The 17047-nt window shown below is 31.9% G+C and overlaps 1 protein-coding gene across 1 annotated transcript; it reads left to right on the forward strand.

The window, feature by feature from the left end:
• Positions 1-55: 55 nt before the first annotated feature.
• Positions 56-16201, forward strand: LOC127729363 (exosome complex component RRP4-like). Its single transcript, XM_052237137.1, has 8 exons — positions 56-216; positions 6944-7045; positions 8218-8353; positions 10619-10684; positions 11488-11556; positions 12129-12305; positions 14256-14384; positions 15821-16201. The coding sequence occupies exons 1-8, from the start codon at positions 101-103 to the stop codon at positions 15899-15901; spliced, it is 876 nt and encodes a 291-aa protein (XP_052093097.1). The 5' UTR covers positions 56-100; the 3' UTR covers positions 15902-16201.
• The last annotated feature ends 846 nt before the right edge of the window (positions 16202-17047 follow it).

Below are 17047 nucleotides of genomic sequence, written 5' to 3' on the forward strand. Positions count from 1 at the left end.
TGAAGTCCCTGTCTTCAAAACGTTTTGAAGTATCCAATTTTATACTTTCCGAAAAGAACATAAATGATCTGAGCTGTAAACAAACCATCAAGGAAGCAGCATGGTTGATATTCGTGTTGTTGGAGCCAGAGATCGTCAGAAGCAAGAGTTCACAGAGGAAATATCAAACCTTGTGTGTCCAGGCGATGTTATCACTGCAGATACTGGGTTTATGCGGTAGGAAATGGATGCATGCGTGTACATAACTGCTTTCATGTCGATCCGGCCCCACGTCGATCCGGCCCAAGTCGATCCGTCCCACGTCGATCCGGCCCAACGTCGATCCGGCCCATATTTAAAGTCGATCCGGCCCAATAAAAAAATATATTTATAAGGAATAAAAATAAAGATATATATTAATTGTAATTCATAAATGTTTATGAATTTTATTATAATGTAAAAGGTGTACGGTAAAAAAAAATTGGCCTTTGACAAATATTTTCTTCAGATGAGTTTAAAACAACTATGTTGATTATGTTTTCATTACAAGTTTTCAAGATTAATGGATAAAATTATAATAAAAACGTATATAACAGAATTTAGTACAATCAACAGACATCAACATGCAGTAATTAGCATTTTCTTTCAATTGTCTGTGATCTTAACAAGTCTTTCATCCTGTGTAATAACAAATAGTTACATACACAACGGTACAAGCCGATCCCCAAGCTGATACATACAAACTTCGTTTTTGTTTTAAGTTCTTAAAACTTCTCAAATGGCATCAAACTCCACTTCTACAAGATGGTTCCAGACGTTTTTAGATTATGATAGTGTGACATCATATTATAACTTGTTTTTTTTTATCTACACACAACTTTTCAAAATATTGTCAACTTTAAAAAAATATATTGACTATATTCGATATTACAAAAAAACAAACATGTATTATAGAAGCCTCTGATGTTACCTGAAAAAAAATACAACTAATTATTATAACACATAACACCAAACAAAAGATCAAACTATAAAGACCTTGTTGATTACGTAACTTTAATCAATCAGGATTTGATTGAATTAAGTGATTACGAGAGGCATTACCTAAGTTCACAATCATTAGACAATTGTTGAATAAACAAACCAAGACTAATGATTTGATTAAACAAGTCATTATGATGAGTTAAATTTTATAGGTTCCATTGGACTGTAAAGCTATTCTGTGTGTGAATTAAATAAAATAAAAATCGCCATGACATTCAAAGTTATCATGGAAAATAACTTCATATTAAAATATGTTGAAGCTGCTATACAAACAGACACAATCACACTCATTTTCGTATCGATGTAAAATAATTCTTTGACTGGTACTCCAATACTTCACTTACCTGTTGTCATCCATCAACGATACTTTTTACAAATTCCATTTATACTGTTAAAATTTGTCACAAAATCCTCCAAAGTCAATATAGTTTATTCATATTTTATTATGGGGCCGGATCGACGTAGGGACGGATCGACGTGGGCCGGATCGACTTGGGACGGATCGACTTTGGGCCGGATCGACTTGGGGCCGGATCGGTTTGGGGACGGAATAATAATTTTTTGGTTTCTTAATCAGTTAAAAAAAATTCCCACCCAGTTATGAATATTTCATGCATATTTTAGATTGATGAAAATTGGTTGTTGGTGTTTAACGCCACTTTGAGCTCAATTGGCTAAATCATGGGCAGGAGTTTTCATTGGTGGGGGAAGCTGGAGTACCTGAGTCTAGAAGCACCAACCTTCAGCAGGAAAACTAATATCCTATTGTTAGTTATGTCCTTTAACGGAAAAGTTTGTCAGTTATGCACGGTTATGGCGTTGTTTACCAGATAGTGGGATAAGCCTGTATCCTTGCAAAATTAAAAATTGAAACATTTTTAGGGATTCATAATGTATATATATGCTGGATATTATATTCTAGATATAATTTGTGTTCCCTTGGTACATTGTACATGTATGTTATCACACTTTCCTAACTACTGAAATGCTGCTTATCAATTAAAAGAATTTGTTATGCCGAATACCAACCCCTATTAGAGGGTTGTAATTGGGGTACCTTCATGACGATTAACGGTAAAAAATCTTGCCAAATGACAGTGTTCTCCCCAGAAATTTTGGATAGCATCACATTTGGCGTAAAAAAGATAAACTGTATTTTTTTCAATGTCATTGGTCGCATCGCGGTGATGCTCTATTTCCTTTATGTTATAACTGAGAATACAATTAAAATATAACCATGATAACAGTTGTTTCAGTTTCAGTTTTCTATATTCATTTATAGTTACTGTACAGAATTATTGTTTTCCTCTTGGGCCATATAAAAATATATGTGTGGTTCTAGCAGAGACATATAATACAATATATGTCTCTGGTTCTAGTTACCCTACCTACCCAAATAAATGAATGAAAGAATGAATATTTTATTATAGTGCAACCTTTATACATATACAATACTAAATATCAAGTAAAAAAAGAACTGTTTTTTATATAAAAAGGGAAGAGAAAGTATCATATAGCAATAAACTTTCAATTAAAAAACTTTTTTCAAGTCTAAAAACTCATTGTTTCATGGTACTCAATGAATTAGTCCCAGTTGTTTCTTTATATCAAGATGATAGATATTTTTAACAAAGTTATCTAACAAATAGTCTGTTAATGCGTAGTTTTCTCTTTTGGTATATTTTTTTCTGTCTGCTGTGCCATTTGTGCATCTGTAGTTATTATCGTAAAAATGCGGATTTTTGTCATATCTGGTCCGGTTCCGATCGGTAGTTTACACAAATTAGTCAATGGCGGCCGAAGAAAAATTAACGAAAATAAACAATGTTTGACAAGAGATTGGGAACGAATGTGACGCTTTTGATGCATTAAATGGATGAAACATAAACTTAAGCCAACTTATTTAGCTCTAAACCGATATGTTCGCTCTCGATTAACAAGAAGTACCGGCGGAAGAGAAAGAAAGTAATTTTATGAAAGTCAGTCAGGGGTACTACTTGTACAAGTAATTTTTATTTACTTGAAGAAGTAATTATAATATACTTATATAAGTAAATTTGTAGGATACTTATACAAGTGTATTTTATTTACTTGTATAAGTAAATTATTTTTTGGCCTAGTTATGTCCCTTAGGCGTTCAGATTTTTTTACTTATACAAGTAAAAAAGTCATCCTATCTTCTTTTCTTGAATTCTTAGAACTTCTTTGCTCTAACAGAATTTTGAATTGTCTGTCCTTTGCAGATGTCTTTACTATTCATTTAAGTGTAATTTCATGGACAATGAAAATCTCATTTGTCTTTTATCTTTAGAACACTGCTCATTTACAAGCCCCCAAGGAGCAATTTTTGAAGGCCTTGCGCAAATACTTAAGATCTTTGCTCAATCAGTTTCTTTGTTGAATTAATGAGATGAAACATTGAACTCTTATCAAAAATTATGAGCTAACCTGAGAAAAATTATTAAAGGCATGATTTTACATCTCAAAACTTGAGAATTTTTGTGGGATTGTAAAAAAAATTTACTTATACAAGTAAATTTTTTAGAAAATTAAGGGGAGATTATTCAGACAATATAATTAACTTGTATAAGTATATTTTATTTACTTCTTCAAGTAAATAAAAATTACTTGTACAAGTAGTACCCCTGACTGAAAGTTGTAAAAATAAACGACCAAACCTCTTTTAAAGAGAAAATCGTTTGTATCTTTGAATTTCCGTAATGCAAAACGTAGATTTCGAACTGTTTTATGATTTTTTGATTACATCTATTCCATGTCTTAATTTGCGATTGCAGCCAGACCACGTGGTATTAATCATGTCACAAGTGTCAGCTTGGGGTATTCGTATCCAAACAGTTATCACCCAAAGGGCAATTAACACCTATTTAATCACTCTGAAATGCCTCTATTGTCCGACTTGAAGGGATTACACTTAAAGGTGATATAATTTTTATGATCATACGCGGTAATTAGATGAAAGTTCAAAATTTAGGACATGGATTTACGATATAGAAACAAGAAAAATAGCATCCTCAAAATAATTATAGCGTCGCGGAAATTATTATAGCATCACGGGAAAAAAATATAGCGTCGCGGTACCGCGACGCTAAAACGGTCTTGGGAGAACACTGAATGAAGTAAACAGTAATTTTTGGCGCATGATGATAAAATGTACATTTTCTTTATGACGATAAAAAAAATCAACTGATTTTGACAAATCACGTTAAAGTTTTTACAGTAATAACTGTAACAGTTAATTGTTTGAGACCCCTGACAAGTCATGATATGAATATTTTGACGACTCACCATAAAATTTTAACCAATTAGCCAAAAATGACCGTTTAACGCCAGACAGTAAAGGGCATTCCTACCCTCCTATTAACGCTATATATATGGGAAATTTTTCATGAACTACATGATCTCACCTTTAGAGAGAAGAGTTCAAAAATCAGTCCCGATCAATTATTTTAAGAATTATGCCCCTATAAAATATTGATGATATGGAAAATTGCAATGTTATCGTTCTCATGTGTTTAATTGATTCTTGCCAGAATTTTATGAAACTTATATCATAGGTTTATATCAGCAATGTCCTTTACACTTTCTAAAATAAGTTCTGATCAAATATTTTAAAGGAGTTATGCCCCTTGGAAATATAAATTATAATGGAAATCACAATGAATTTGCTCTGAAGCCTTCATTTCTCTTTAAAAATATTAATAAAAAGTTTTAAAGAACAAAAAAAAGTGCTTTTTATGCCCCACCTACGATAGTAGTTGGGGCATTATGTTTTCTGGTCTGTGCATCCGTCTGTCCTGCTTCAGGTTAAAGTTTCTGGTCAAGGTAGTTTTTGATGAAGTTGAAGTCCAATCAACTTGAAACTTAGTACACATGTTCTCTATGATATGATCTTTCTAATTTTATTGCCAAATTAGAGTTTTGACCCCTGTTTCACGGTCCACTGAACATAAAAAATGATTGTACTATGGACACATTCTTGGTTTAGTTATTGCCCTTGTACCTTGGATAGATAAAATATGTGCGGGGGATATTGGAACTCTGTTCTTTTATTGTTCTGGAGATGGCCATATTGTTTTGTCTCACATGTGCTGTTTCTCTCATTCAAGTACAAAAAACTAACTGAAAAAAATGTAATTGACAAATCCTTATTTCCGGATAGTTCAATGGCACAACAAAATTTTTTTTTTGAAATTCTGACGGAAAAGTTTTATTGTTTACAGTACAGATCATGTGACAAAAACTTGAAATGAAAAACAATATGTCGAATTATAAGTTAATTAACATGAAATATATAGCTTAGTAAAACTACTTCTACATTGATTATTAAAGAAATGTATTGGAATACAATTATTATATATATATATTTTTTTTTACAGGTAACAAAGTTTAACATTCGTTTAATCTTGGTCATAATATTACATTTTACTCCTAAGGTTGCCTCTGTGAACCCCCTTTTTCACAAATTCTTGAATGCGCAACTGATATATATATAAGTCTAAACAGGGTTTAAGCTAGGATTTTGAGGGCTTTAGTCACTTTTGCGCGAGATGAAAATCAACATTATTTTGGGTAACAGCAAGGGACCAAGGATGTATGTATATTACTAGCTATACATGTTTGTCAGACTTTGAAGGACTAAGGCATCAAATAAGTAGGCAGTAATTGCATGATTTGACTGACATGACTGATGTGTCACTTAAATATGAAGATTAGGGATATAAGATCTGAAAATCAAGTTCAAAATTTTACTTCAATTAGTTTCAGGGGACATTCCTGATCAACAAAAGTTGGGTTCCTTTTTTTAAAACAAGGAATCACAGTATAAATGAACTTGTTGAACTTTGTAAGACTATTACACTGCATAATAATTTAGACTGTCTAAATTGAAGACAACATTCAAACCTATGATTGCGTTGGATAAAAACTGCAATTTTTATATGTGTGCATGAAAAACAAATTTCTTGGTAGAGGGGTCTAAATACAGCACAAACAACATTTTCAAAAGACCAAAAAAGTGAAAAAGTATATTTAAACAAAACGCATTTGACTAACAGGTCGAACAACGGATGTTCTTAAACCCTGCTGACTGCCATTGGCGATTGCCAAATAAACAGATCACAAGATGTAAAAAAATGGATCTTTATTATTAATTTAATACCAAACAGATAACAATAAACTTGTGGAAAGATGGTATACTGCAAACATGAGGTGCAAAAATTTGTACACCATATCCGGATTTCGACAATTAATGTCTCTTCAGTGATGTTAGGAATGGAAACGGTATTTGGAAGGCCATATAATTTACCTCAATTTAGGATAGACTCTTGAATTTTGAAGAGTCGAAATAGGATGAACGGATCATATAAACCCGAAGGCAAATATACATTGTAATACAAGCCCAAACAAAAAAATATAAATAAGTCTAAATTGAAAACAACGTTCAAACCTATGATTGCTTTGGATAAAAACCGCAATTTTTATACGTGTGCATGAAAAACAAATTTCTTGGTAGAGGGGTCTAAATACAGCACAAACAACATTTCCCAAAGGACCAAAAAAGTGAAAAAGTATATTCAAACAAAACGCATTTGACTAACAGGCAAACAAGGGATGTTCTTAAACCCTGCTGACTGCCATTGGCGATTGCCAAATAAACGGATCACAAGATGTAACAAAATGGATATGATATATATTTATATATATATATGAAAATGGCTATATTTTTTAATTCAACATGTATAAAGGATTATATATTTTAACTTGCAAGTGTAGGATTTTGCAGGTATATTGCTCAATTTCAGCTTTTTTTGCCTCCCTTCAAAACTTAAAGAAAAGTAAGGATTTTGCCATTATAGGGACCAGAGAAATAATTTATATTTCACTTTTTGTTGCATATTTCCAGTGGTCATGGAACATATATGGAAGATGAGAAACTTCATGCCTCAGTAGCTGGTGTTGTTGAAAGAGTCAACAAATTGATATGTGTAAAACCTCTTAAAACAAGGTAAACATTATATCAATTTTATTGGACCAGTCAGATTATTTCAATATTGCATATATACAGTTTTCAATTAGTGAATAATGATTATATACACCATTGTAAGTCATGTGTTAGTCATTATGAACACAATATTAAAATAAGGGGATGTGGTATGATTGCCAATGAGACAGCTATCTACCAGAGTCCAAATGATGTGGATGTACATGTATGCAACTACATCACCATACAGCCTTCAACATTGAGCAAAACATGCACCCTACTGTCAGGTATTAAAGGCCTAAACATGACAAAATGTGAAGCAATTTAAATGTCGGAGAAAACCAATGGCCTGATTTGTAAATGAAGGGAAAATAAACATGACAGACAGCAACCAAGGACAACCACTGAATTACCATGATTACAGGCTCCTGAATTGGTACATGTATAGCCATGTGTTAAACATGTTTGTGAGCACTCATCCCTCCCCTAAATTGGGACAGTGCTTTAACAGCACAAATAAAACTGTAGAAACGACATAAAAACAATCTGTAAAAATCAGTTGGAAATGGCTTGGCTCATTAGATTGGTATTAAGCACCAAAAAAATAACATAAAGAGTCTTAAAGACAAAAGATATTCAACATATCAATTAGAATGTGATATCCTATCACTAGCCAAAAATAATTATATAGATGTACATGTACACTATTGTAAGTCAATAAAAATTTAATACACCTTTGTTAGTCAATCATAATGACCGTAATACACATTATTGGTGAATTTCCCTGAAAAGATGAAAGATGCACTCTTTCTCTATAATTATTTAGTTTCTTACAACTTCATTTGAAACAACATCATAAATGAATTGAAATGATGGGTAAAAACTGATGTGATAGCAAACAACAACTCCAGGGAACCAAAAGACTTCTAGAGGTCACCATACAACCTTCAACATATTTTAAAAATTTCTTTAAAGCTCTTTGATGAGATGAGGATAAACAAATGTATTGAGCTTCAAAAACATAGATAATATAAATATGCACAACAATGACAGTACTGTCCCTTTGATATACAATGTATGTCTAAGTCTATCTTGCATGTCTTGTGAAGGTTATCTCATGACCATCCACACCTTCTACCTTGATTGGTAAGCATATAGAAGTGGTTTTGTAAGACATAATTATTTTTAATCCACAGATATAATGGTGAAGTTGGAGATGTGGTGATTGGAAGGATTATAGAAGTGGGCCAAAAGAGATGGAAAGTAGATACCAGATCAAAGTTAGATTCAATATTAATGTTGTCATCAGTTAATCTGCCTGGTGGAGAACTTGTAAGAATCGATTTGTCCTTTTAAATTGCTTTAGCACACTTACTTGACTTGTTCTCTTTGTAAGAAAAGGAGTATATGTGGACAATTAATATAATTGATGCATAGTAATGTTGAATATATGTTTAGAATATAAACAAATATATATTCAAGTTGTAATATATTTGATAATTTGATAGAACAACGTACTGTGTACTATATTTCTGGTGAAATGCAATTTATACATTTTTATGCCCCCACCGTATTGGTTTCCGTTCTCTAACTTGAGTTTGCCTCAACAAAATGTCATGAAACTTATACACAATGCTTAATACCACAAAACACAGTATCAAGTGTGAATTTTGGTGGAGTCACTTTAACCGTTCTAGAGTTATGCCCCTTTATAAATGGAAAAATTGCAAAATTTTTAGTTTCCGTTCTCTAGCTTAAGTTTGCCTCAACCAAATGTTATGAAACTTATATACAATGCTTATTACCACAAAACACAGATCAATTTTGAATTTTTGTGGCGTCACTTTATTCTTTCTATAGTTATGCCCCTTTATAAATGGAAAAATTGCAAAATTTTTAGTTTCCGTTCTCTAACTTAAGTTTGCCTCAACCAAATGTTATGAAACTTATACACAATGCTTATTACCACAAAACACAGATCTAGTTTGAATTTTGGTGGTGTCACTTTAACCATTCTATAGTTATGCCCCTTTATAAATGGAAAAATTGCAAAATTTTTATTTTCTTCTAAATATCAAGTAATTTTTAAAATTGGAGTTATCTTCCTTTGTCCATGACTATAGTTGAATCAACTACAAAAAATCAATACTTTATACAATGCAATGTTTAATTTTGACTTCCACTGATAAAACACAGATCAAGTTGAATTTGGGTAGTGTCACTTTAATCATTATTGAGTTATGCCCCTTTATAAATCGAAAGATTACAAAATTTTTAGTTTCCATTCTGTAACTTAAGTTTGCCCCAACTAAACATTATGAAACCTATACACAATATTCATTACCACAAAACTAAGATCAAGTACAAATTTTTAGTTTCCGTTTTCTAACTTAAGTTTGCCTACACCAAATGTTATGAAACTTATACACAATGCTTATTACTACATAATACAGATTAAGTACAAAATTAGGTGGCGACACTTTTACCATTCTTGAGTTATGTCTCTTTATAAACATAAAAATTGCTGAATTTTTTAGTTTGTCTCAACCAAATGTTATAAAACTTATACACAACCGTTCTAGAGTTATGCGTGTTTACAAATAGAAAAATTGCTGAATTTTTAGTTTCTGTTCTCTATTTAAGTTAGCCTCAACCAAATGTTAATAGACTTACACACAGTGCTAATTACCACAAAACTCAGATCAAGTTCAAATTTGGGTAGCGTCACTTTTACCGTTCTTCAGTTATGTCCCTTTATAACTATATGATTTGCAAGCAGGGGCATCATCTGTGTCCACATGTGGACACTATCCACATTTATTTTCTTGATGAGTTATCTCCCCTATATTTTTCAAAATGAAAATTCTTCAAAGAGCATAAATTTTAGCATCTTCGCTAGCTAAGGGTTACGATCCAGTCTCCTCCTCTCCACCCTTGGGGGATTAAGATAGAATTTCTGATCCACGAGGTAATGATTTCCATTGATCGCAGTTGTATCTGGCAGCATCCAATCAAAAAATGCTTTTAAGATGATCAAGTGTAAATGTAGAAAATGAAAAAAAAACAATTGCCATGTGCTGATTGTGCAACAAGTCTTTATCCCCAAAACATAGGTCAATATTTTATTGACAATTTTAAAGTTCTTAATCAACTAATTGGAGTTCCAGGGTATGATTCTCGAGCAAGTGTTGGAATGTCCACGTATATTTTCGGTTCCTACTTCATGAAATTTGTAAACACGAGACACAACCATTTTTACACCTCCACACTGAAGAGAGTTTTAGTGCTGCCATTGGTCAAGAATGATGTAGTCTGAATGGGCGTGACTTAGATGGTGCAGCATTGTAATCACAAATGTTGACTTAATCTGCCAAGGGTGGAGAGGAGGGGACTGGATCATAACCCTTGGCTGGCAAAGATGACATTTTAGCATGTTTAGTATTACAGTTTTTATTATAAAACATTATATGACATATATTCATGTTGAAATGTCTACTACATTGATTTGAAAGTGTCTGATTCCAAGGATATATCATGATATTTTGTAAATTTATAACATTGTGTAAAGTAAAAGTTTTCAATGCTTTCCCCTTGTAGAGGAGAAGATCAGAGGAAGATGAAAAGATGATGAGAAATTATCTCAAAGAAGGAGACCTCATAAGTGTATCCTTGTCAAATTAAGGTTACAATATATAATTGTATTTTGTAAAAGTCAGCTGTAATTAGACTATTTACATATTACCAACTTTTGACCCAGAGTTATGTAATTTTTCAGCAGATTTTTTTTACTCTGTGGTAGGGCATTCTGGTATGCGGTCAAGAAGGAGCAACTAAATAAAATCAAATCAAACTTACATTGGTGCAATTAGGGAGGAAATTACCTGTTATGTGGTTTCTATACACAACAAATTCATAGGAAAACAGTAAGTTTTTTCCCCAAATTGCACTGATCGTAAGCTTAATTTTACTTCTTTAAGTTGCTCTTACTTGATCAAAACACAGACTGACATATATTTCACAAAAGGTCATATCACTTACAACCAGTCCTAAATCCTGAACAATGTATACAAAGTGCTACTTGTAAAATCATACAATCTGTTGTAATTGAAATATGCAAAAGTCATCAAGAAAAATTTACTGTATATGACAATGTGAATAAGTTCATAAGAACAGATTGTTATATGAAAAAAAAAAATGAGTAATTTGTCTACAGTAATACAAAAATGTTCCAGGAAATTATGAGAAAAGCATTTTGATATCTCAACTTCTTGTTATTAGTGTTAACATTGAGAATCCCTTATAAAGTTCTTTAGGTCTGAAAAGGTAACCTTTATAAAAAATAATTTTGATAAATAAATATGATAGTTTTGAAAGGTCAATTTTTTTCTGCTGGATACACAGTATTTTTTCGTGTATTTGTTGAATACACAGATGTTATTTTGTGACTTTTTCCTTAACTTGTACAGGCAGAGGTGCAATCTGTATTTTCTGACGGTGCATTATCTTTACACACTAGAAGTTTAAAATATGGAAAGGTATGTACCAGTAGAAGTTTTCTTAGAGGAGCTTAAAAACCAATTGGTCTTGTTGATTAGTCACGACAAACATTCAAACCTGTAACTACTAGGTTATTTGGTTAAGCAAGAGTTATTTATAGAGATGATAAAGTGAACTTGATATGTGATGGACTGACATTTATTGATAACTGTTTGTGGTTTACTTCTGTTTCCGCCACCAATTTGCTAAAATGAAACTGAATAGAAAAACCCATCAAATAAGTGTACAATAACAACCTAATATCATGCTGTAATCTTGATACATTGGTCTTTATTTATTAAGAATTGAAAATTGAAGTACACATCTAGAAATTAAAGTGAAGATTGTTACAGTTTTTGAAAAAATAATGTTATTTTTCTCTGTTTTGAGTGACTGTGAATAAACGTTAATAGAAAATTAAGATAATAAGTAATGAATGATAACTTACTAATTACTGTTACTTGTGTATGAAAATAGGTACTATTCATTTATGGTGAATTTAATTTCCTCCATTTAATAAAAGTTTAACTTACTGTCACAACAAATTAATTGACATGTATATGTTTGACAGCTGGCTCAAGGGACTATTATACAAGTATCACCATCCTTAATCAAACGAAGGAAAACACATTTTCACACATTACCATGTGGTGCTACAATAATTCTTGGGAACAATGGCTCTGTCTGGATTTCGGCTACAATGAACGAAGAGACAGAACAAACAGGAGGTTATGAACAAGATTTAGAGGTATGCATTTGTTGTTTATATTGGAATAAGATCTAGCTAGTTAAGATTGACATATTGAATAGACATTTATTTATTGTTGATGAATATATATTTTTTTACCTTTAAATGTCTTTTTATTTTTTGTGTTTTTGGTTTGTTGTCTCTTTGATGTATACCCCATATCTCCTTTTATTCATATTAAAGTACTGTAAATTCAGAAATTTTTGCCCGGTTTTTATTAATGTGAATAATGCGACTGGGTGAGTATCGCAATAATAAGAACCTGCATTATGATATCTGATGCATATATGTATACTGATATTTCTGAAATTGCAATAATTAATTTTGCATTGTTGTCCATTCTTAAAAAATCGCAATAATAAATGCATGCAATAATTTCTGAATTTACAGTATCAGAAATGCATAGCTGCTCCAGGTCAGGCACTTAGGGATCAGTATGATATATTAAACTATGTTTATATGTTGGCATTAAACATCAATCAGCTGATAGTGTTGAAGTTTGCAGAATAGGGCAAAAGTCATTCATAATTATGATGGTTACTTGTATAACTACATTCCTGTCTTGCAGCCATCAGGTGATGTTTTATGGTATAGATGCTATAATGTTTATAAAACCAAAAAAATTTGTTTGCATATTTATAAAGATAAGGAGATGTGGTATGGTTGCCAATGAGACAATTATCCACCAGAGTTCCATTGACTTAGATATAAGCCACTATGGGTCACCACATGCCCTTTATCAATGAGCAAAGCCCATACCGCATAGTCACACATAAAAGGCCGAGACATAACAAAATGTGAAACAATTTAAACAAGAAAACCAACAGCTAGCTGATTTTTGACCAAAATTATAAGTCACAGAAATTTCAGGTTAGCTATTAATATGAAATGTAAAAGGGATATTATTATAATTAAGAATTAAAGTCTCTGATCTTTTGTTGCATAATATTGAGAAAGTATACATTTGCACTAATAATCCATTCTTTGGATTTCATCTCAATAAAATTGATTCAAATGATATAGCTGTTTCACGTCACCAAAATAGAGATCATAACCAAATAAATTTTGTGACAATAAACAGCTTTTTTGTGAATCACTTTAAGGTTTATAACGAGTTCTCATTTATTTAGTAGTTTGTGAAAAAGTCACTTGATTAAAAAAAAATGTATACAGATTTACTCTTCAATGTAATCTGGCCATGTTGGTATCAGTTATGTACAATAGAGTACCGGTCCCAGATTTTTAACATTTGACAAATAATAGATACTGGATGCTTTGACTGATACACAAGTTTGACTCTGATACTTTGGGTACATTTATGTTAGTGGGCATGGGATACTAATTTTGGAGAATTTCATGAAGAAAGGTGAACCGTGAAGTGAATTTTGCAACAAAATACAAATTTTTCATATGATAGAACACCCGAAACTTCATTTCTTTTGTCAAACCAAGGAGTGAAAAGGGTGCAAACTTTTGCTGGTCCTACAAAATATTTGGTGGTCCGCCATTATTAAAGTAATTACTTTAACTGGTTCCAAAAATTATGTTTTTCAGTGACATTATTATAGGCTGAAACCATCATCCAATGTCTCATTGTTTGACCAAATACTTAATGTTGCAACAACCTGTTTTGTCATTAATGAACAGTCAGACAATCAGATTGGCACAAAATGTAAAAGTAGTGAGTCTGATGAAATTTTGGCAATCAGAACAGACAGGTGCGACTGTGTTTGTGAACTTTAATAGGATTGTATGGTGAAACCACTCAACAAAGTATCCACGAAAATATAATCTATCAACAGTCTATGATTGATTGATTGGTGTACCAAAGAAAATAAAAGAATTAACAATGTGAAATGTCTTCCACTACATTTTAAAATATAAGTTGATGTAAACTATGACCTTGAAATAGTTATATAAGTATATTTCAACCTTTTTTTCTGATTTTAGCCAGTTTCTAAAGGAGACAGAGAAGTGATAGCTAGGTTAAGGAACTGTGTAATAGCTCTCTCTGAACATCAGATGATGTTATATGATACAAGTGTGTTGTATTCTTATGAAGAATCTCTAAGATTTAATGTAAGTATGCTACATATAATGGTATTTTCCTGAACATGCATGAAATATTTGCCACTGGACATTAAGCAACCAACAATCAATCAATTATATAACAATATATCAAACGGGTAGGAACTGTGTTACATTCCTCTATGAACAATTAATAATATTACATGATAATCGTGTTGTAATGAGGAATATCTCAGATTTCACTGTCTATAATATTTTGTAGAAATTTTGTTCATTGTGATTTTGGATTTGTTGATGCATTAATTCTTTCATTAACATGACAGACCATTGATTTAAATCTTGCAGTTAAGGAAATAAGCACAAGATTGCATTAATTTCAGATCTTCTTATTAAATATGAGGAACAGCCTAACCATAAATAATATTTTGTTATAAAGTATCCTATTCAAAGATATTTTTGTCTGGCCTGTGATGAAAGTCGCACTATGGGAGATATAAATTATTTGTATAAAGCTTTATATTTCAGAAGGTTGAAGACCTAGATGCTTCATAACTGGTAGGCAGATATCTTATGTTACAAAGTTTCCATCTGTAATATGTCAATTGTCCTTGACCTCATTTTCATGGTTCAGTTACTGCTTGAAAAAAATCAAGTTTTCTTGTCCTGTGAATTTCTCACATATTATGAGTAATAGGATAACTATATTTGGTATATGGGTTCCTTGCAACATCTACATGTCCTCCTGACAGGGTTCACCTGACCTCGACCTCATTTCATGGATAAGTGATTAAAGTTAAAGTTACATGATTAGGTCCATTTCACAGATACTATAAGCAGTAAGTCAACTATATTTGGTGTATGGAATGATTGTAAGGGGTACCTTGTCAGTCTGGTGGGTTCATCTGCCCTTGACCTCATTTTTATGGTTTATTGGTCAATGTTAAGTTTTTATATTATGGTCTGTTTTTCAATTACCATAAGCAATAGGTTAACTATTCTTGGTGTATGGAATAATTGTAAGGTGAACATGTCTGTCTGACCAGATTTTTCTGACCTTGACCTCATTGTCATGGGTCTTTATAAATTGTTAAGTTTATGTGATACTTGTAGAAGACTTTCAACATAAAATCAATGGTCAGTAAAACAGGCGAGACATTTCAGTGTGTGCACTCTTGTTTGTTTATTCCATTTAACTGAAAAGTCAATTAAAAGTGGTATTTTTAGTCAAGGGTGTCAATTATGACATGTTCATGAAGTCACAGTGACCTCACAAATAACATTTCTGCACTCAAATGACCATACTATTTCATTTTATGCACACATACTTATGAACTGATTGGAGAACCATACAATTTCATAGTCCAAATAATGACATCATATCTCTGTCAGGCATTTTACATTCTTTTTATTGAGAGAAATATAACTTTAATTAATGCATACCCTTATATTTTGTCTATTTTACATGAGTATTCTATGTTCTTTTGTAGGTAAAAGATATTTTAAAACCAGAAATAATGACAGAAATCATAGAGAATACACAACCAAGACTGGAAAGCTTAGGGACTTGACAAATAAATTGTTCTTATAACATCAATATTTTTTGTCAGTATATAAAATGAGGACAGAATTCTATCAACTAGGACAGAATTCTATCAACTTGTCTACTTGTATAGATTGACTAAGGGGTAGAAATATTTCATTGAATTGCTTTTGTTATAAATTAGAGGTCCATAAAATAGTAAAAAATATGATGAGGGATGGTAAAGTAGTAATTTCAGTAAGGGCCTTACTTGGCTTCGAATTGTCCATTTTGCAATATAAAAAGTGTTTCAAGTTGATGAATAGACATTAAAGAAAGTGAAATAGAACTATTTATGTTGAGCTTTTTCAATAAAAAATAACATTAAAAGTACCAATTTTACTGCACAAGAGGTGCATTTCAACAATTATTGTCTCTTCAAAATAATTGAAAATCCAAAACCTTATACAAACTATGAAGAGCTGAAAAACAAAAGAGGACTTAAATTATAGCGTAATCAGGATAAGGCAGAGGTTTGAATGAAGGAGATATATTCCTTAATTTAAATAATTTTCCATATTTGACTTCAGCATATTTCATGCTAGTACTGAAGTTCTGGCTACTGGGCTAGTGATACCCTCAGGGGGTAACAGTTCACCAGCAGAGGTATCGACCCAGTGGTAAAAATTACCCTTTACAGTACCAATTTTTCTACATCAGATGCACTTTTCACAATTAACAAGATTTTCATGACATTTCACAAAATCTTCTGGACTACAACCACATATAGGCCTAGGTAGCACATAGTGCAGCGTTTTGACAAACCAAATACTCAATAAATCCTTATTTGAAATTTTAGCAAGAAATACATTGGAGCCTTATAGAACCTTTAACTTTATCACGAGTTTTTGATGTTAGTTTGATGTTTGTACACAAAGTTTTCAATAGGTTGTTTGGAATTTAATATTATGTACCATGGTAGTTTTTGTTGAGCCTGCGACTTTTGTCGCAGAAAGCTTGACATAGGGATGGTGATCCAGCGGCGGCGTTAGCTAACTTCTTAAAAGCTTTATATTTTAGAAGCTAGAAGACCTTGATGCTTCATACTTTGTATATAGATGCCTTATGTTACGAAGTTTCCGTCTGTCATATGTCCATTGTCCTTGACCTCATTTTCATGGTTCAGTGACTACTT

The sequence above is a fragment of the Mytilus californianus genome, unplaced genomic scaffold, assembly GCF_021869535.1.
Source record: "Mytilus californianus isolate M0D057914Y unplaced genomic scaffold, xbMytCali1.0.p SCAF_2, whole genome shotgun sequence".
NCBI classification, from domain to species: Eukaryota; Metazoa; Mollusca; class Bivalvia; order Mytilida; family Mytilidae; genus Mytilus; species Mytilus californianus.

Bases quoted from the DNA above. Each gene is read 5' to 3' on its own strand.
- LOC127729363 (XM_052237137.1), top strand. From the start codon at position 101: ATGGTTGATATTCGTGTTGTTGGAGCCAGAGATCGTCAGAAGCAAGAG. The intron at 8,354-10,618 runs GTAAGAATCGAT...TTCCCCTTGTAG, and splicing joins ATCTGCCTGGTGGAGAACTT to AGGAGAAGATCAGAGGAAGA. The intron at 12,306-14,255 runs GTATGCATTTGT...TTCTGATTTTAG, and splicing joins GTTATGAACAAGATTTAGAG to CCAGTTTCTAAAGGAGACAG.